The sequence below is a fragment of the Bactrocera neohumeralis genome, chromosome 6, assembly GCF_024586455.1.
Source record: "Bactrocera neohumeralis isolate Rockhampton chromosome 6, APGP_CSIRO_Bneo_wtdbg2-racon-allhic-juicebox.fasta_v2, whole genome shotgun sequence".
In the NCBI taxonomy this organism is placed as follows: Eukaryota; Metazoa; Arthropoda; class Insecta; order Diptera; family Tephritidae; genus Bactrocera; species Bactrocera neohumeralis.
Window position 1 is genome coordinate 80,043,398 of NC_065923.1, and position 23,134 is coordinate 80,066,531.

The following is a 23,134-nucleotide window of genomic DNA, read 5'->3' on the forward strand; positions in this document are numbered from 1 at the left end:
GGCAAGGCACTAGCGGAGTATGTGTGAGTTTATACGAGTCTATGCGGGTTTGTTCGAATCTAACCGAGTTTATATAAGTACCATATGTTCGTTTATACAAGTATTTCCAAATTGGTATGAATTTTTGTGATTTTTTTTTCGATTTTATGCGAGTTTGCACGAATTTATGCGAGTTTATACCAGTACTATATGAATATTTATACGAGTTATATAAGAGGATTTATACGAGTATATGTGAGTTTATATGATTATATGCAAGTTTATAATAATTTGTACGAGTTTATATGAATTTATGCGAATTTATACCAGTACTATACGAGAGTTTATACGACTATATGCAGGCTTATACGATTATATGTGGGTATATATGAGTAAGTGCGAGCTTATACGATTATATGCTGGTTTGTAAGAATTTATGAGAGTTTATACCAGTTTCATATGAATATTTATATGAGTTCTATATGAGTATTTATACGAGTAAATGCGAGTTTATTCGATTATAATCGGGTTTGTAAGAATTAATGATAGTTAATACGAACATGTAGGAGGTGTTTGTATATCACCTTAGTATGTATGTATGTACTATATCAACTGATTATAAAGAGTGTTTTGCAGTTTATTTTTGGTTGCCATTTCGCAACCAATGAAAATAATACTCGTAGTTGTAAGCATTGACATTTTCACAATTCCACCCCCAACGTATGCCAACTACGTCCCATCCGCACACGCACCTACCCACTTACTAGCCAAAAACAATGTGTACTCGCTAAGGTTGTGGTCGGTTGACTGCTTTGGCAGCGATAAGTACTACTGACGTCATCATAAAGCTTTGACTACAACAAAAACAAACGCCATCGTGTGAAGGAAGAGAGAGAGTGGTCTGGCAGAGCAAGCAAACGGAACGCTAGTTCAAGCTGTCCATGCCAGCAGGCAGTCAACAAGCGCAGGCATGAAAGCCTGCTGTGTCAGAGAAAGCCTTTAACAACAGCCAATTTGGGTAGCAAGTAATGCTTAGTCAAGTCAGTCGCTTAGTAGCCGTGAACGCGAGCGAACGCGTCGCGAAAAACACGCTCGTACTGTGAAACGCTTGTCAATTGTGAAGTGTTTGGTAGTGTTTGTGTGCTTTGTTGTGACAAAGTCAGCAGGAAGTAAATACCAAACAGAGTTGTGAGCAAGAAGAAGCACGATTAAAGTGAAACTGAAAGGATATATGTATAAAGTCGAGAGAGTAAATTAATATACATTTTAGGATTTTAAGGAGCACAGATATCGGCTGTAGTCTTTAGGATTGGGAAATGAAGGAGAAATGTATGAACTGAACACAGATAGCTTGGCAGGGAATTGCAAGGCGTTTCAACATTTTAAATACTAAATATTTTGCTTACTCAGAAAAGCTATTTAGGTCACAAGGAACTGGACCACGACACGAAACCAAAGACTTGGCGAAAAACGTAAAAATAAAGCATACATGTGTAGCAAGGAACAGCGAAGTACGAGTGCGAATGTAATATTAGTGTTTTTCACAGGAAGTAAATCCTACAACAATTTGCAGCTAACAACAAACACACGCAGCACGGATACGCTCGCGTTGATTGAGCGATAAAAGCGCGAACTGACAGTTAAATGAAATGTCAGAACTTAATTAAACATAAAATCAATAAGTAGTGGAAGTAGGCGCGTGGCAGTGCAACAACAAGCACAACAAGCGCACAAGAAGGCGACGAAGAAGACGAAGCAGAGGCAAGGAAACGGCTGTAACGCGTTATTGATGGCCCGCAGCGCAGCAGGGCACCACAAAGCAGCTTGACGAGCGTTTCGATTGAATTCGATTTTTTGTGGGTCAATGAGAAAATAGAAAATCTAAGTAAAATAGCAACACCAACAATAAAAAATGCAACTTAAGCAGTGTATATTTGTTTATTGTAAATGTTTATAAGCAAAAATGCAAAAAAGCAAGTAAAACAACAACAGCAATGCAAGTGAAAATCGTTGATAAAAATTAATTAATGAAAAAAAACGCGTGTGAAATATAAAAAAGTGGAACGTTTTTAAAAGCATTCCAATAACTAGAATTTTGGCGAATGAAATAAAGAAAAATAACAAAAAAAACTTCGAAAACAAAAATTCTAAAAAGCAACAATAAATAATACCTTAGAAACAACAACAACTAACACAAAGGAATTTGTTAAACGTTAAAGCGCTGGCTGGGCTTATAAAGCATCGAACAGGAACTGCACCGTTAAGGCACAGATATAGCTTATTTCAACAAACGATGAAAGGAAACTCAACAGAAAACATTGTCTCAATATAAGCAACAACAACAAAACGTCAGAAGCAAAGGCCAGCACAAGAAACTGCAAAGGAAGCAAAAACTATTTGAAAAGAACCCGAGCAGCTGTTTGCACACTGAAAGCTTCGCATTTTGAAATTTAAAGCACACGCGCGCTTACAATAAAAGCAAAAAAAATACCAGAAACCACAACCCACTGAACCGTAATAACAGTGCAGTTTAACAGCAGCCAAGACGCAAGCGCCAACCAAGCGTTTTGTGTAGGTTGTAACTGAACGAAATTTGCATCGCGTGGCCAGTGCCAGTGTCAGTGCTGGAAGATGGAAGCCACCCCGAAGGTGCATCGTCATCGTCACCGACGTTCGGATTCGCGTCATCATCGGCACGAGCGTCAGAGCCAAAATAGCAGCAGCAACAGTAATAATAGTAATAACAGCAACAACACAAACGGCGGCAGCGGCAGCGGCAGTCGTAGCGGCCAGCAGCCGAGACAGAGCAATAATATTGCAACAACAACAACGGCGACGACGATAGTGCCAACACCAACACAAGCAGCGGATGCGTTAACCAACACAACGACAAGCGCGACAGTCGCGTCGAGGACGAGGACGCAGCACGACGCACCAGCAGAGCAGCTGCAACAGTCGCCAACACAACAGCAAACGCATTCAAACGCAATTCAATCGCCAGTGCGTGAGCGTCGTGGTCAAGCGCGGTCTAATCGCGCACAAACCGGTGCACAGGACTTAGCCGCTAACGCCACCGCTACCACCGCTGCACCACGCACTTCAATCACAAGTATTGAGATACCAACCGCACTGGTTGTTGAGGACGGCAACGAGGATGGCACGTATGACGAGACAACAGCAATCTGCGCTAATGTGATTGTCACCACAGTGCATGAACGACGTACACACTCCATGGATACGTTGGATCCGTTGGCCAACACAACCTCTTTAAGTCAGTCGACCACATCACAACAAACGGTGTTGCTGGTGAATGGACATTCACCGCCGCCGCAAGAGGATGAAGAGCAGGTGCCCACTGCAAATGGTGAAAGCGCTGCTATGTTAGCGTGTGGCACGAATGCGGACGTTGGCGGTGTGTCGACGAAAGAGGAGGGCGCCACGCAACTGGAGTCACCCACAGCACCGAATCCTAATGGCGGCGGTGCGGGCAGCAGTCGCAACTCTTCTGGTGATGCGTTGAGTTTACGTGAAACGCTGCAACAGCTACCGCCTACGGTGACACACGGACACCGCCATCGGCGCACACATTCACCACAATCGCCGGCGCGGCGCACACAAGAGGTGGACGCTTCGTTTCATCGCGGCATATTAGGTTTCATGGATCGTGAGTTGAAGCATAGCTCGCCAACGCCATCGGCACTGAGTGTGGGTAGCGGTAGTGCAGCAAGCGGTGGTGGTGGTGGTGCTGGCAGCAGCGGTACAGTGCGTAAGTTGCAGTCGCTGTCCGATCCGCAGGCGAGTCCCGCCCAACGTTCGGTACGTTCGCGCAGTAGTCTGGAGAAAAGTCCGCGTCGTAAGCGTAGCAAATCGGAATCGCGTAGGCGGCGTGAACGCAAACTCATCGCCGCTGGTGAGCTGGAAGTGCGACAGGCGAACGAGACTTTGATGCGCTATTTGAAGCAGTGCTCGGAAATGAATGACGCTTCGTTGTCAGGCGAGCTGGAAATCGATCAGAACTATGATGAGCGGCGAGTGCATCGGAAGACGAAATCGCAACGGGATAAGCGTGGGCATTTAATAAGTGAGTATTGGCTGCGGAACTCTAACTACCAAGGTAGTTGGAGGAGAAGAATGAGTAGCTTGAGGACTTAGTAGCTTTGTGTTTTTGTAGAGTAGAGTTAGAGACAGTCGGACAAGCTTACAATGTATGCAGAACTTTTATTCTTTACATTGCCACTTTATGGCATGTCATTAAGTGTCATTCAGACTGTATTCAGAAATAATGTCCACAACTGCCAAGCGTAACGAAAGTATGTATGCGCATGTATTCACTATTTCTTGCAGAGTATATTACAAATCTATTATTAGCCTCGCAATTTGTAGCCTGTAGGAAGGTAACGCTCAGCAAACCATTCCCCACTAACTTCCCTGCCATTCACTTATAAGCGAAAGAGTATATGTCTGCCATTAGTTAAATTGCATCAGCTTCTTAAAGGCACGAGAAAACAACAAAGAAGCTTTGAAAAAAGAAATCCGAAAGCTCTCATTCTGGTTAACTATACAAATCATTTCATGCTCTTAAAGCCATTTGCTGTTGAAGAGCGTACATAATGACTAAAGAGCGCCACTTGTCACAAGAAACTTCCCTTGGGCTCGTTTGTTATTGCTTGTCATGTAAAAGTTTTATAATAAATAGATCGATCCGGTCATGGTCTTATAAATATGAGTATGTAAGTTTTAAGCTTGTAGAGTTTTGGTTATAATTTGTTGTATAACGGATATATAACCGATGAAAGAGTTATTTATGAGCGTATTTACTTTGTAGGACAAGTAACACAAAATTTTCGTAGTTCGTTTATTTGTAAAAAGTAGATAGCCATTATTTCAGACCTTCTCTCATCTGGACCTTTACAATACACATTTAGGATGAAAGCTTGTCACTCTTCTGAGCTCTTACTATTGGTTTGAGTGCTATGGAACTCGCATGTAGTACATATTCTAGACAATGTTCTCTGGTTGATGAAACCAATTTTGTATTTTTTTTGAGAGAATTTTAGCTCTCAAACCTAGCATCAGTATTACTGAGCTTGAGACCTTTATTTTCTAATAGTTTAGTGTTGAAAATAAGACACGACAGTTTTTAATTATTATTATTTTTTTGCTTATCTAAGAGTCCAAAGACTCTTGATTTGGTAACCGTCTGATATATAATATGTACGTTGGAGCCTCCAAAAGAACCTGATTTATAAATAGAAGATTAAGTTTTTTTTCATCATTTTCAAAACATTTTTTATTTTTTAGCAGCTGTCTCTTAGCACACACAATATATACCACTCTCTGCACATACGCTCTTGTTTCTCTCACTTAAAAGTACACTTTTGTTCGCCATTTATTTCTCTATTTCTCTCTGCTTTGCAGGCAAACTTTACTCAGCTGGCGGTCTCACCTCCATATTACGGGAGCTTTCCGATGACATTGTACCCGCGGAGGGTGAGGAAATCTACAATCCATTCACACCGGTTGTCTCCCCCACCGAGGATACGCCCGCACACATTGACAAAATGTTCCTGCAGACGTCATCGGGATATCGACCAGTTGAGCACTGCTATTATAAACATTCGTTTGTGGGTGTGGGCGGTGTGGGCGGCGGTGGCGTTGCTGCCAGCGGTAGCGGTGGCCCAGGTGGTGGCGGTGGCAGTGGACGTGGCGTTGGTGTGCATCGTTTGTCTGCCGCGGGCGGCAGCTTGGCTGGCGGTTTGGAGCAGGCGGGCATGTTGCGGGCGAGTAGCAGTTTCGGCGATACGCGTTGCCTACTCGATGCCGAGTGTGGCAGGTGAGTGCGACATAGAAAAGAACAACAGAATTTAGCATGCGTGAGTGTCTTATTTGTGTGGCTGCAAGCTAAATCTGTGGTGACAAGTTATTGTTGGCAAATGTTATAGAATGAAGGCGGGGGATTATTTCTTGAAGTTCAATTTTAAGTTTTACTTCGGGCGGTAAAAATATATTGCTTATTTATGTACATATAATTACATAAATAAGTTTATAAATATATTTGCGCTGACAATTGACAGTTAAAATAACTTCAAACAAATGAATTATTTTATATGTGGTTGTCATGGCGTATACGCAACCTCAGCTAGGTACCTTTGAATTTATAACTAGTTGTCATGGCGTATACGCAACTTCAGCGAGGCACCTTTGAATTTAGTTTTGATGTCAGCTTACATAGATATAAATTACTCCCAACTCCAGACTCTCTTACGGAATCACCTGATTAAGTTCTACTTCGTGGCTACAAAAATTACAAAGGACTGCTTATATTAGTCTAAGTCTAGACCCCTCCCATCTTTGTGGACAGCTAACTAACCTAAACTAACTAACAATATAACCGAAAAACTCTCACAAACTACCAACAATAGCAAAAAAGGAATACCTGCCCTATTAGTGCATTGCCTTGAATGAGGCTAATTCAGCATTGTTGTTATCTAAGCTCTTCAGTAGTTCAGTTTTATAGCCAGCTTTCTTTGTATCGCTCTGCATAGTTCAGTTACATTGTGGAATTCGTAAAATGCTTTTATGCTCAAAATTAATTTTGTAAACTGTACTTATTTGGATTCTTCAAGCACACACACAGTGCCACACTCACGCTTATACAGCATGTACACAGCTTCAGGGCTTCGCTTGTACCGCTATATTTAGCCAATTTGTAGAAAATTCCATGCTTACACACCTTTTCTTAACTTTGCAATTTACTTTATTAATAACAACAAAAAACCCTGCAAATCGCGTAGCATACCTGTAGGCATCAGCACAGCTAAAGTGCGTAGCACAAGGTGTGTGCTTGTGTTGCATGAATTCAGCCGAGTTTATTTCTGGCAACCACTGCGAAAAGCTGCCAGCTATTTTTAGACTCTGAAATTGAAAAAGCAACGCAAATTCTACAAAAATATGCACAAAACGCACAATCGTTCTATTTATGGGCTTGCAAGTGTGGGTGTGTTATATATATATATTGTGCCTTGTTGTATTTGCAGTGCTGAAAAGTGTCTCATTTGCGAAATAACGAAAATTTCCGTCGAAAAACGCTTACGCTCACGCCAAATTACAAGCACTGCGCTCGCACACCCACACACATACACGCACGCTGCGTTACGTGACAACAGTGCTGCATTGTAGGTCGTGGGTTTTTATGTGTGTTGCGTGTCGGCGCAACTTTCCTAATGACCTTAGCGTGTGGGAAACCTCCTTGCTGATTCGATTTGGCCGGCGTGTGTGGTTGTTGCCAACATACACCTACGCGGCCAGACATGCTGCTGTCGACACAATGGCCATCTCAACGCGTGAAGTTGATATTTGCTGACTATTGGATATAACGGCAGTTGGTGGGCGTTCGATTTGTTCGCTTTGCTGTCGTGGTTGAGCAGGATTGTGCTTGATTGCGTCTCTTATTTGTTACCATATTCTGCTGTTGTTGTTTTTGCATACTTACTATATGTATTGTTACCCTCGGAGAGTGACTTGCTATTTATAAGACATAAACCAAAGAAAAGCTGGAATACCACATTGAGGTAAATAAAGGGAATGTCTGGTATGAGAAATCGTACTTTTTATACGAGACCACATCAAACGAATTGAGGACTTCATATCGAGGTATTACTTGGAAAAAAGCAGCTCTGTACTTATTGCAGCGGAAAAAATTACCAAATATTTTTGAGGTTAAGTTAGGTTAGGTTAAATGGCTGATCCCTTAGCTGGTCTCCGTTAAGACATTCTGTCCTACTGCATGAATCCCAATCGGTCAGCGTCCAGTCAGAACTCCTGTACCCACGGAAAGGTGGGCCTTGCTAAGAGTGAAGACATCCCCAGACCTCTTACGGTTTACCTTGGGCCAGAAGGACCTTGCGACTGCATAGCGGTTCATCCTGGAACAGAAGGACCTTTTGACTGCATAGCTGCTGGTAGTCGATGAGCGCTTGCAAATTTGATCTAAGGCCCAACGTTCCAATAGTGAGCCACACGAAGCCAAAAGAGCTCCTAAGTGTTCCTGTCTCGCTGTTATTGAGAATGAAGTGTCAATTCTATCAAGCTCATCGGCCTTACAATTTCCTCCAATACCGCTGTGGCCTGGCACTTAAACCAGTCTAATCATATCGCGGTGTTATAAAGTCTGAAACTGGAGCTGATGGAAAGTTCACGACATGTACTCTTCATTAACCCTCCTCGCCAATTTGTTCGCGAGTACACCATTATACTTGTGGCCTTAACTAGGGTCTCACTATGCTCGCTGCAGCAGTACAGAGCAACCGATGCCTTCCTTGTGCTTTCCTCGATGTTGGGTTTCCATGAGAGCTTCCTGTCTATGATGACCCAGTCAGCAGGCCGAAGACACGTTCCTCTCATTGATGGTAGATGCGTCTCCGATATTTTGTATTTCATAGTGAATGAAACCAGTTCGGTCTTGCTATTATTGAGAGAGAGAGAGGTGGACTTACACAAAGATTGTAACTGTACCAAATCTTGGCCGCAATCGGCAAAGATCTAAAGCATGTTCACACGAGTATATATACTTGCAAACTCTCACAGACAATACCATTCATTGCAACCCACTCCCCAGTGTGTAGTGCCGTTTTTGCTTAGCAAATATTTACATTTCGGTCATAAAAGCCAATTGCCTATTTTTTATTCCTTTACCATCTCCCAACAGCTTTCTTTATAGTCTTTACATGCAACTTAAACATTATCTCATTACAATTTGTGTTCTTGCTTTTTCTCTATCTATTTCAGGCATCGTCGTGAGATCACGTCGAACATACAATTGGCCTGCGTCATTCAACGAATTTGGATACTCATCTCGAATATCTGCCATGGTTTGCTAGCTGGCCTAGCTCTGGCACATTTGTTGTTCGTGTTGAGCAGCCATCCCGTCGATTGGTCGCGTTTACTCAGTCTTGCGGGCGAGACTGTGACCCAAGCGACGCAGGAGGCGGACGCAACAACCGCAGCACCAACAGTCGCATCAGCCATGCTGGATGCTGATGGCGGTGGTGGTGTTGATAAATCTATGCTAACTGACACGCAGCAACATTTCAGCTTCGTAAAGGATTACGCAACATTCGCTGAGATCTATCTGAATACATTCTATTGTTTGGCAATTGTATGCATGGTTTCGGTTTTTGATCGGTAAGTCCTTTGTAATAACTCAATTAATTGGATGCCTGAGTGTGAGGCGAAAATGTGAGCTTAATTACATAAATTGGTTTGGAGACAAAGTGGTTATTAAGTTGCGACTGGCGTTGAAAATAATAAGAATTATTTATAGTCAAATAAAGCTTGGTATAAATGTGAGGTTAAGTGCTTTGGCATGGAGAAGCTATGTACAACTAATAGATATGAATTACTGGCTGTCAGGCAATTGGTCGGATTTATGATGGAATCTTTGGCGAAGAAGCTTGACGGTTAAACTCAAGGGTAGGTAGGAGGTATTTGTTGAGTTACTATTTCTCAATCAAAGAGCGATACAAAGCATAGTTACGGCAGAGATGCCTCATTTACCGAACTGTTGGCCAATCGAATGTACGGCTGGAACCAAAAAGTTCAACAGTTCAAAAGGCTTTTATTTTTAGGAAAGAGGGAAAAGGAACCTTTAAAAACTTGATAGAATGTGGAGCATGTACATAAGTTGAAGAAACACTTTTGTATTACCTGTGTGAATATTCAACCATCAGTCTATTGAGGCGGGATAGCTTCCACAGCTTCCATTATACTAAGCTACAACAAAGAGGAGCTATTAAATTCGCCTAATACACGAATGACTGGTACAAGTTAGGTCAGTAGGCGAACCGAAAGAGAATGCCACTTGGAGAGCTGAGAGCGCCGGTCCATTGTGATACCTAAATACTCCAAAGCATTGCGCAAAAAGAACTTCGAAAATCGACAAAATGCTTTCAGCCTGCCACAAATTCCTAGATGCGGCTAATGTTCATTCTAGTTGCACCGAAGATTGTCTCTTGAATGTCTGAGAATGAATCAAGCTGGAGAGAATGTCTGGACTTCACCTTCCCCTATACAAACTTGGCTGTTAGCGTCCTATAATATTTTCAGCCTTATCGCATGCGTGCTTATTTGACAAAATCCAGTGAGAACCCTTACGATTGAACGCCAGTTCAGTGGATCTCTTGTGTTCTACCACAGGTTAGAAAGATCTTACAGACGCACAGGTGTCAGTTCCTGACCACCACTTTCTAAGCCCACGCAGAGTTCAGAGGTCCAGCGCTAGAACTAAAGAGGTCGAAGGAGGCCCAGAAAGTACTTAATTCGATATAGTCCATAGCAAACTCAACGACATCCAAGAGACTAACTTGGGAAGACAATGAATAAATCAAGCATTGGAAACCCTTGGAAGAAAGGCTCTTTTGCTTTGAAGTTTTCGAGATGTCGATGTAAATTGGTGTGAGTTTCAATTACGTAGTCTAATTCGTATCTCGAAATTTTACGCCACCTCACACGATCCTCCTAGCAATTGCCATAACGTTAGCAAATAATAAAGAAGAAGAATGGTGGATATAGAGCATTATTCGCCCATTTGTTTACGTCAATGTGAGCATAAAATGCTTTGAAAATAATAAATGTGTGAAAAGAACGCTTCTTGTGCATAACTGTATATGTGTGCGAGTATGTAATTGTCTGTAATATCTGAATAAATATTGCCATTATAAATTTTGCAACCACAACTGTGGAAATTATGAAGCAAGTCATGTGTGCAATGAGCAGCAACGAGCGAATAAATATAGAAAAATGGCAAGTGGAAACGAAGGCGAAAAAAAACAAGAAATTGCTAATAATAAAGAGATTGTGAGTTAAAACTGCACACAGGCGCATGTAAATATAGCCATGCAGGCATAAAAATAAATGTTTGGTTGGCTAAACATAAAAAATTGGTGCTTTGTGGCAATATTACCACAACTGTTAGACAAAGGTGTGCATATTTTGAGCAACCTTCTGCAGAGAATAAAACCACAAATATTAAAACGCGTCTAGGAGAGGCAAGAGTATGTGTAAAAATGATAAAAAAAGATAAAAATCTGCAGGAAATGCCGCAACTACAGTTACAAGCACGTAAATGTATATATAAAAACCCGTTATATTATTTGCTCATATGTAATTGTGTGCGCTTTTAGACACATGCAACCTAATGTTGCAATGCATTGCATACAAATAGGCGCAGGCACGTGTGAGCGCAGTGACTAGCGCGCTGCTTTCGCATACATATATATATATATACGAGTATATGTATATGTTTTGTTCGTAATGCTCTGCTGGCACTTATGCAGCATTTACAATACGCTAAGGCCAACTAAATGCACCCTCAACCTCAGCTTACATACTTGGGCCCGCATAAGCGTACCGTAATGCCGACGTCACCGCTGTGTTATGTACGTAAATTACTTGTATTTCTGTTAGCAAGGCCACTGCCAGCCAGCTGACTGATTGCCATTGTCCGTACACACAAACACATATGTATATATGAGCGTACGAGTACTTTACTCTACTTACTACGTTGCACATTTTCTAGCGTTTGTAGAATTGACCTTTAACGTTCCGGTTGTAGAGTGAACTCTAAGCGTGGCAGCATTGAAGGTAGACATGCTAAAAATCTTGTTTGAAAAACGAAAATAACCATGGAATGTGAAAAATAATAAGGCTGCAGTAGGCCATGCACTGTCGCTCTCCAAACACCACGTAAAAGCTGCTGTATCAATTTCTATACAGAATGTAGTCGAATGAAGTCATGTTTGCGTGTTGCAAGGTAGGTTTAGGTTATGTTAGGTTAAGAAGTCGATCCTGAGAGGAATCTCACTTGGACAGCTCAGAACATCGGTCCGTTGTGGTACCTAAAAACTCCTGTATACTAAATCATCTCACATATCGACAGAGCGCTTTGAGCCTAACACAAATTTATTGAGACGGCTAATGCCGGTTTCTGCTATATCTTCTGGTTTACCGAAGTTAAGACTACCAGAACGTTTTAGGTACAGTTTTGCAAAGGTTGAACAATGATGAATGCTTATTTGCTCAGGGCAAGTGGGTCAGTATATATCCTGCGTTCTACTCTAGACCAAAAGGATCTCACAGTGGCACAGGTGCTAGTCATCATCCAAAGCGCACGAGAGGTCCATTGTTTCAGTGTTAGAACGTAAGATGTCAATGAAGATCGAACTCGGTCCTTTCCGATGTTGCATCTCTGCTGTCGGAGTGAATCCTCACTTCCCTGAAAGAGCCTGCACTTTGTAATATTACGTCTACGTCCACCTTCATAGCCGCCATTTCTGACTGAACAACACTACAGTGGTCCGATAGAGAGCTCCTTACAGAAAACCATCGGTGTTAAAGCTCACTGCGTCTCTTCTCCAACGACTTCTTCCCATCCACTTTTATCTCGCCTGTATATGGGAAAATTCCCCCAGTTGAAGGATTATAGTATTTCCGTTTCTCTGAGCCTTAGAGCACACTTCGCAGCAATACATCTGCTGGCAATGTCCGCGGCTATTGTTGGTGTACCGGAGATACCGATGACTGGCACTCTTTGCACACATAAAAAGATTTTTAGGAAATTCCCTTCACCAAACGAATACACCATGGAACATTGTTGGCATTCGTAGAGTTGGTCCTTTGGTGAGAGTGGTTTGGTGCTGATTTACAGCAATATAAGGCAATTGATGATTTCCTTATTCTCCCCTCAATATTCGGCCTCCATGAAAGCTTTTTATCAAGGATAAGACTCTGCGGTTTCAAATCAAAGTGTATTTTGCCTAGCCCCAACTATGAATTGTGAGATTAAAATATAGTTAAATGTACCTTGGGATCTGGAAAGTTTACAGATTTAAGAATTTTTCAACTTCGAAGAGACCTCGTTGTAAAAATATTCTGTTATTATCAGTTAAATAAAAGCTTTTATATGTTTTTTAAAGACTTACCAATTTTTAAAGGCTTAATACAGGCAAATCGAGTTCCAATGGGATTTGCGAAAACTGTAGGTTGTGTAGATATATAATATATTGTACCCAAACTTTTTTCTCGCACTCTCATATTTTAATATTTTAGTTTTATAATATTTTTTGCTGTCTACTAAAGCTTGCCACTTCAAAATATATGTATGTGTGCTTGTGTGTGTGCCATATTTTCCATTATTCATATGAGTGCCGTTAGAGAATTGACAAGCAATTCCGCAAATGGATTGCAGCTGTATTATTCAATATTTCTTTGCATTTACTTATATGTATTTACTTATATAAAATACGAAAATACTTTTTCGACTACCCAATATATAAAATATGTGTTTGTATACACTCATATCAATAGTCGTATATTATATGTGAGTGTATTTTCCCACTTAACGAATACCTATACGCCAACTATTTAGAGACTCGATTCGATTTTGGTAGCTATTGGAAATTTCAAGCACACATTGTCCCTTTCAGTAGGAACACAAGGACTTTGTACGTTAAAAAAATCAATATTTTAAGAATTAAATGCGGAGCAATGTAAATTAAGTTATGGTTGCAAGGAAGAATCAGCAAACTTGCGAAGCAGTCAAGAGCGTATTACAAGTTCACTTGTTAACTATTAGCCACACTAATTGTTGTGGCAGCTTGTAGGCGGGCACAAGCACTTGCCTGCGACTTATTCATGAGCTGCTCTAACTACTTACGCCATTAACGGCAACTTTTGCTAAGGTTAGCGTTCGCTCCTTGCGCCAGCATACATAAACGAGTGCGTCGGTATGTGTGTGTGGCCTGTGCTTGCCGCAGATAATAAATCATAAATTTCAAATACTTCCTCACGGTCATCAGCGTAGGCGTGCGTGCTAATGTCGCGGGCGTTAAGGCGCTGAAAATGTGGCGGCCGAAGTGCACTCGTAATGATGGCGCTGTTTGCAAGGAATTTCAACAGTAAATGCTCATATGCATGTGTGTGTGTATGTGGCGCGCTTTTGCGCCACTCGCAAAAATTAATTTAATTCAAAAGCAAATACTTTTTATTTTTAGCACTTGTGTGAAATATAAATATGAAAGTAATTATGGTACAGTGTTGAATGCGCAACGCACATACACATATACAAGCTCAATTTTTTCTTATTTTTGTAAAGCCCACCACATTTTGTCATTTCATCACGTCAAACATGGCGCTTGCTCGTAATAAGTATAAAATATAAGTATTTGTTTACATATATGTTGGTGTTGTTTTTGTAGTTGTGACTGACGTGCTGTCATGCTTGCGCCTTTGACATTTGCAATAAAAATTCTACTATTTTACTTTCGTAATGAAATAAATATGTAGGTTTACCCATACACGTGTGCAGTAGTGAGCTCATTGCTGGCTGCTTGCAGTGTTTTGCTGTAGTCTGCGTTGTTGTTTTGACTATTATTGCATTTGCTTTTCATTGCGCTATTGCGCTTTTCGCTGTTGACATTTTTAGCGCATACCGACACGTTTTTACATAAATACATATGTATGCGCTCACTTGAATTTGTGTGCTACGCTTTTCTTCCGCCTACACACATTACCATTGAGGCAAGTCATAGCGACCCTGTAGGAAATATGCACTCAAACAAAATTTCAATGAAGGTATTATACAACTGGTTAATATTTGGTCTGTTCTTGCGGGAGCCTTTGTACATTATAGAATATCAGAGGAGACGATTTGACTTTACGGACTTTGGTGTTCTGACAATTATCGATATTTGAAGGTCTGGATCTAATGAATTTTAGTGTTCTCATAATTATTGATATTCGAGGATTATAGTCGTTTGATTTTGGTGTTCTTATAATCTTTTATACTCGAAAATCATCCACTAACCAATCAACTTAACTCCTATTCGAAGTGGAATAAAGCGACTTTTGAGTCATTTTTCGAGTTACAGGCGATCTTCGACGGCGCTAGAGTAAAAAGTTCCTCCACTGCTGCACTGATTGTGGCTCTCTCGTGGGTGAAAAAATTATTTATTAGAAGACTGTGTTTTTACATTAACTGTTTATCTTACCTTAAACTATAACTAGTTTGTAACTGGAAATGAAACTGATTTATAACTGGTAAAATCATTAAACTCTAAGAAAATATATTTCAAGCACTGTGTGAATTAAACTAGCACAAAACTCTTTTTAATTTGAAAACTAAATTCTTTCCAACGCTAGTGTTTCTCTATTCATAGTTGATTTTCTATATTCACATATGACTGCCATCTACGCTCTCATACATGTTTAGTATTTCTACATTTTGCTAAAAAGTTTTACAGCGTGAAAGAATTACAAGTTCACCATTGAAAAATAGTTTGACCTTTAACACGCCAACTTTCCCAGCATAAAATATTTGCACGAACCATAGCTGTGGCTACAGCTGCTGCATACTCTACGAATGAGTTCATATGTGTACCTATTATATATGGGTATCAAGGTAAACCAAATTTTGAGCTTTGATATTTAAAATGATTATTTTTTCTTTGAGTTACATTTTCTTTCAAGAAACTAAAAGTTTCTAAAACAATCAAACTTCAATCGTTAATCTCTTAATCATTTCGAAAATATCGTAAGAAACCATTATATATTTTTCTATCTATTAATAAGAAAAAAATGAAAACCTGTAAGGCGGGGGATCTTCCTGTTACAATTGAGAGCGCACACTTGGCGAGACTTTCTTAGTTGTTTCTAAGCACCTATTTTTCAGAGTACCAAGCAAAAAAAAAATATTTGTAATTTTTGGACCACCCTAATGTAATACATACACATTATACATATAAATCTTCTATATACAATATATTTGTATCCTCTTCATTTTACAGTTTCGTCATTTGTGGTATTCTTCGTCATTCCGCCCTTTCAATTCACTTCCGTGCATATGATGCCTTTGTGTTGCTCTTTTCACCGCAGTGCTGCATGTTGTTTACCGTTATTATTGTTTTTGTATAAATTATTTTTTAAATGTCAACTGTGCCTGCTTGTGTTGCATTATAAGCAGATTTGTTTGTATTCTACTGTAATTGTTGTTATTTGAGTGGAACATCCTAGCGTCATGTACAACAAATGAACCCTGTAGGAATGCTCGAACTGTTTGAATAAAGCTTAGGTCGGAAATTGGTCAAGTTAGGGTGTAAAAGTAGGAAATAAGTGTGATAGAAAAGGGTGAAACAGCGTATAAAGAAATTACACTGGAGTAGTGTGACTTCTTAAAATTGAAAAAAAAAATCTGTAGAGAAGTATGACTTCATAACCTTGAAAAAAGCTCTAAATCATGGACTACTGCTTTAGTCGTCGCTACATGCGCTTTTTTCCATTCGTCAATCGGCATACTTTTGTTCATTTCATACCAGTTTAGAACAGCAGGAAATATTTGGAGAAATTATCTCCCGTGAACATATTCCATTCACCTGGGTACTAATAAAAAAATAAAGTATAAATTTGAACTCACAATGATGCTAAGTGAAATAGAACATTAACTTAATATATTTCGTACTGTCACATTTTCCTACTGGGTAGTAATCTCCGTACATCGATTTCGGCATATGTCAGTGGCTTTATTTGATTATTGTTTAACTAGTGTAATCATGACTATTTTATATATACGACAGCACTAAAGCTTTTGTCTTAGACTTCCGTTACCTACGTACATATGTATGTATATATAGATTTTTATGACGACGGCATGAAATGTCAAATGTCATCGTTGAATTTATAGAAATTTTATACTTTTGTTCGGAAAATGTAAATAACTTTTTATGAGATATTATTTATGGACGAAAATAGTTTATATGTGACACAAACTCGGTTTTAAATCCTCAGATTAATTGCCTGACAGTTGGCATTTATGAAGTGGAAATATAATATGAGTGAGGTTAAGTTTGGTTGTGAAATGCTGACAGATCTAGCAGGTTATACATATGTTCATGTTTAGGTAGGTCAAGTTAACAGCTAGGTTTTTAGGAGACTTATTGTGAAATCACCGGGACTAAAAGCCCCTTACTCCATTATGTCCTTTCTGAACTACTCTGAGTTTCTGGCGAAGTTCATATAAAGTTTTATCCGTGCAAACTCCGAAGCAGAGCTTTGCATTCGCTTAGAAGATGTTCTATAGTCTCTTCTACTTCTACTCCTTTTCTACTTCTACGGCTTTTACAAAAGTCATAGTATGGTGTTTCTAGTCTGTTGGCATGACTGTCAATTAGACAGTGACTAGGAATCTTGGGATAGAGTATCGTTTAGCTTAACTTGTGGGTGCTGACATGAACTATTCCAAAGACGTTCAAATGATGTTAAATTAAATTAAATTAGCAACTTTTTTACTGGTACTGGGTAATATAGTATGTTAAACACATTTTTTTCTTTTATTTTGTAAATTAATTTTACATTTTTTGTCAGTTTTTAAGCAAGTTTTTATGCTTTCTTTTTCCAGTATGGACATTTGCCGTTGGGACTTCAGCAATGCTACTGAATTCATCTCATTTCGTTGGCTCATTATTGCAATGATTTACATAGCGACAATAATATTAACTATCTGCTCCGATTCGATTGATGAACGACTCTATTACAATAACAATGCGAATGTGACGCTAACACAGGAAGAAATGGTGAGTTGATAATGAGCACAACAGCTAAACGAGTTAGTTGTACAATTAGTATAAAAAAGTGATTTAAAATATAGTTTAGTTTAATGGAAAAATAGTCGAAAGAATAAATAATGTCTAAATTGAAACTTTTTGAATTAAAAATAACTTTAAATGAGATTTTATGAGCAGCTTGCCAATTTACTAGCTCAAACAGTCGAAATCATTAGCTTAATTTAGTCAATTAGCAAATTTACGGCCCTAATTGACTCAATTCGCTACCTTTTTTTTATAAAAGTCTCAACATTTAATATTTTTTTCATGATTTTATTTGAAAATCACAATATCTGAGCGTTTTAATTGAGTAAATTAGTGAATTAATTTAGTCAATTAGTTAATTAATTGACTGAATCAGCTACTTTTTTTATAAAACTAGCAATCAATAACCTATATTTCATGCCCCAATTAAGTAAGTTAGTATTATTCAATAAAAAGCTGCTAATTGATTTAATTTGAAAACCTTAATAAATTAATCTCAATCAATTTCTTTTTTATGAGAGTCTCAATCTCTAAGGACCATTTCACGACTTAATTAAGTCAACTAGTATGAGTATGAAAATTGAATTCACTGGATGTTTTAATTGAGTCAATTAGTTAGTTAATTAATTGACTGAATCAGCTACATTTTAATGAAAATTCCAAAATCCAAAACTCATTTCCCGCCTTAATTAAGTCAATTATTATGAAAAACTGTCTGAAATACCAATTTCTAATTGACCCAATCAAGCACATAGTTTGAAAATCGCATTCATTTAATGTTTTAATTGAGTCAATTAGTAATTTTAAATTAACTCAATTAAGACTCCACATTTAATAAGTTTTATTCCTTAGTATTGATTCATACAAACTTTATCTTAACATTTTTCATCTCTTCCGAGCAGTATAGCAACAGCGTATTGAGTGTCTGGAGTAGTTTATCGGTGACGCGCAGCATTGGCGCCATCTGTGGTTGGATAATGATCGGTTTGACGCCGCATGAGGACCTATTCTACGAGCATTTGCTGGATCTAACCAAATACCAAGTGATAAATAATTGAATGTAAGGCAAAGCAAGGCGTGTGTGAAGGAAAGTTGGTGAAGAGCGAATGTGCTTAAGGAGAAAGTCATCAATAAAAATAAAAATAACAAAAAAACAGTTACGTAGATAAATAATAAATTGTACAGTTAGGTTAAAGCAGTAGTAAAACTATTTATGCAAACATATATATACTAAAAACAACAACAATTACATATTAATAAAAGATAGCAAATGAAAGCAATGTGTGGCAAAGTTTGCTTGCAGAAAGCAAATAACTGATCGTATGCAAGAGTGAGTTAAATATATGAAAAAAATATATATAGTTACATAATATATCTAAATTGTAAAAAAGCTTTGTTTTTGCGGCAAACAGAAATGGTTAGTAGTTTATTACAAAATTTTTTTGTTGAAATTTCGAAAATTGCTTGGAAAATTAGTTATTTTGCTAGTTAAAAAATTGTTTTTTGATTTTTTAAATATTTTATATATTTAAAATTTTTTATACTTTTTTTGTATTTTTTGTGACTTTTTTTTTTAACAATTTAACAAAAAGTATATATATGCAATTAAAGCTTTAAAGTAAAAATGTAAAATTATATAAAAATTACCACAACATACCTATAATCGAAATTGAACAATTGTGAAATTATACTTAGAAACATGTAAGCCCTTCAAAGGCCGCTAGAATCAACCGAAACCAAAAAGTACCCAAACTCAAAAACAAAAAAAAATTGAATAAATACACTAAGCTTAGTTTAGCGTGTAGTCTTAGCTGCTAAACACATACCAACCTAGTTATCTATGCGTTATGTATGTGATTGTATGAATACATATTTATATATGAGTGTGTGTAGTAGTGAGCACTGTTAAATATATTTTCAGTGCTTTGACATTCCTACTTTGTTAAAAAATTATTTTTCACAAAAAAACAAACAGCAGTTTTTGTAACAAAAATGCAACTCAAATAAATGAAATCTCAAAATATTTGTTACACTTAAAATAAAACTGAAGATTCTCTGTTTTTGTATATTCTGCAAGCATGTAAAATACCACGTTGACTTCGCTAGAAGCTAGTAGTTAAAGAGTATTTAGCAATATTGTAAAATGTTTGTGATTTTTTGTGAAAAGCTTCAAAAGTTCTTTTGTAAATTTTACAGTTTTATAATGTAGCCTACTTTCCCAGGATCAAAAGGATAATAACCACACTTAGATGTGATTTGTGTACTTTGTGTGTAGAAATTGTTACCTGCTTTGTAATAATATAAAAAATATTAAAATAAAACGAAAAAATTTAAACAAAAAATATAAAAAGTAGACATACTTATATATAGTAAATTATTGAACAAACGTTTGCAAAACAAAAACAAAAAAATAAATAAATTAAATTAAATTAATTGAAGAAAGCGAAAAAGTATTTTAAGAAATTTATTTTAATTTTAATTAATTTAATTAATTAATTAATTTTTTTTGTTAACTAATTAATTTTAAATTGATTAATTTTAATTTTAATATAAAAAAATTACAACTCATATAATTTTGTGATTAATTATTAATTAGAATATAATTATAATGTATATACTAAGTTTATACATTTTTTTTTTATTTTAAATTCAATTTTTTGGTATAATTTTTAAATGAGAAATAATATGGCAGTTTATACCGTTTTTTTTTAAATTTTTTCGCTTTTAGTGAAATGATTAAATTAGGTTTTTTAATAAAATGGGAAAATATTTAGCTGAACTTAATAAAAAATAATTAAAGCAAATAATTTTATTGCATCTTTTAGACGCTATACCTTTGAAAATCTTTATTTAAGTTATTTATTTTTTACCTTTTAAAAAAATATTTGTTGAAAGATTTGATTGATATTTTTTCTCGCTAATTCTTGAAATTTTCATAAATAACACTGATATTTGTTATTTAATTTACTCAATTGGCGACTTTTTTATGAGCCCCCAAAATCTCTAGCACTCATTCTCGCCTTAATTAATTCAATTAGTATTATTCAATTAAGTACTGTGTGAATAACCACTGCTTAAAGGCTCAACCAAGCTCTTAGTTTGAAAATCGGCATCATTAAGTATTTTAATTGGGTCAATTAGTTAATTAATTGGCTCAATTAGCAACTTTTTTTTGAAAATTTCAATCTCTAACACTCATTTTCCGCCTTAATTAAGTCAATTAGTTTGAAAATAGGAATCATTTATTTTAATTGAGTCAATTAGTTAAAAAGTTTTTTTTGTAATAAAACTAAAAACAAAAAAATATATTATTTAATGTTTTAATTGTCTTAACATTTTTTAAGTTTTCAAACTCAAACTCTGAAAAAGACGACGAGAGCTGTAAGCTTCTGTGTTATCAGCTTCATAACATAGACTTCATTATTCATTGCTGAGTATCAGATGAAGTATACGTCTAGGCGTACCATCTATCAATCATCTCAACTAGTATAAATAATAGCTTTCTGACTTCTGTGAGTGTTTAATATTTAATTTAAATTTAAAATCTTTGATTTTATATATTTGTTTATATAATATAATAATATTTATTTTATTTTTTAAGCAAATATTAAATATTTTAACAGAAAATATTTATCAAAAAATTACAAGGTCATACTTCAAACAGGTATCACGACAGCACTTTGTATAAAAAATAATAATGATCCGCATTAAAGCAAAATTTGAATTATATAAATGCAAAATAAAACAAAAATTTGAAATTTCGAGACAATTCACCATTAAGTTGCCACCTCAGACATTTCAAAACTGTAACGAAACAACTCACAGGAAACATTTAAAAAGTACTATTATACTTAAATAAGCAAGTTATAATATGACATACTCTTATGAATAAACGAAATTAAATTGTAAATATGATATAAAAGCATTGCAACATCTTTCCAAACACACACAAACATAGAGCTATTTATATATACCCTTCAGTTATTGCCAACTGTAGCTATCTACATAGCTTTAATAGATATTTTCACATTTCCAAAACCTTCGTACATACCAGCTTTGTATTTGTACTACTTACATAAGCATATACATATACATAAGTAGTATATTTACATATATGAAAATATACGAGTACTGTTATGTAAATACAAAAAACATGTTTATATTGTATGCGTTTTTGAGTTCCGCGTTAATTATATTATAATTAAAAAAAAAGAAGATGAATTATAAAAATGTATGCAGAGTAAGCAACAAATATTGCAATAATTATATACGTCAATATTTATGGAGAATTATTGTATTATAATCAAGTACTATTACCAAAGAGAACCAAATAATAACAATAATTATATATAATATATTGATGATAACAACAAAGAACAAGAAAACAACAACAAATGTAACAATAAATATTATTATGCGCATATTTGAGAAAATGTTAAAATGAACACCGTTCGTTGCACTTATTACGAAGAAAAGGTTTTTCTATCACGTGAGTACTTTATATACTATGCTACAGTATATAGGCCCTAAATACCTCCAGGGGTGCGTAAATTTAATAAAATCTGAATTTTTGTAAGCTGAGTTGATTGGCTATATAGAAAAATGTCTCGCTGTGTCCTTAAATTGCAGCTTTTTAGCTTAGAAGCTTTTATAGCTCGCTGAACAAAGCGCAGCGGTGAGCTTTCACGCGAAAATTTTTTTGGTTTTTGATTTGACTAAAGAAGTTTTCTAAAAAGCTTAGATGGAAACTTTCAACCAAAAGTTGAAATGGGCTTTGGGTTTGACTAAAGAAAAGCTCATACGAAAGCTTTCAACCAAAATTTGAAATGGTTTGTGGTTTGACTGAAGAAAAGCTCATACGAAAGCTTTCAACCAAAAGTTGAAATAGTTTTTTGCTTGACTGAAGTATACTAACTGAAATAATCGTCGAGTGAGGGTACATTTTGAAAAGCTTCAAATAAAGCTTGCAAGCTTTTTGCAAAATATAACACATGAAAAATAGGCAAATTTCATGACATATTATATACTACCACTATAAACATAAAATATATCAGAGTCTTGTATAAAATTTACTGCTCTAAAAATTGGTTTCGTATAATTTTTCAATTAAGTTGGCATTTATGAGATATTCATGATCAAATGGTTAGGTTTACGAAAACCTCGTAAGAGACGATGTTGTGAAGCATTCAATTTCCTAAAAAATCTATCAAACGAGTTATTTGTTTCAAGGAGTTGGAAATAAAAAATGAATTTTTCTATCTGATCACAAGAAAAAATAAGAAATTGGAAGGCGGAGGACCTTCTCGTTACAATCAGGAGCTCATATTTGGAAAGACTTTTTCAAGTAAGCTTTTCAAATATATATCTCGAAGGGAGAAAAGCACTCTAGACAGGCTACTACAGCTTGGTGACAGGTTGACAATTGACAAATTCGTGACAAGTTATCATTACTCGGTGACATGTTGACAATCAGCTGATGCAACGTGATTTGTCAACACATTGCAAATATGCATTGACTT

The 23,134-nt window shown here is 36.7% G+C and overlaps 1 protein-coding gene across 1 annotated transcript; it reads left to right on the forward strand.

Moving 5' to 3' along the window:
* The first annotated feature begins 1,011 nt into the window (after positions 1 to 1,011).
* On the forward strand, positions 1,012 to 22,060 carry LOC126761003 (uncharacterized). Its single transcript, XM_050476855.1, has 5 exons — positions 1,012 to 4,060; positions 5,398 to 5,812; positions 8,767 to 9,162; positions 17,426 to 17,600; positions 18,518 to 22,060. The coding sequence occupies exons 1-5, from the start codon at positions 2,611 to 2,613 to the stop codon at positions 18,671 to 18,673; spliced, it is 2,592 nt and encodes an 863-aa protein (XP_050332812.1). The 5' UTR covers positions 1,012 to 2,610; the 3' UTR covers positions 18,674 to 22,060.
* The last annotated feature ends 1,074 nt before the right edge of the window (positions 22,061 to 23,134 follow it).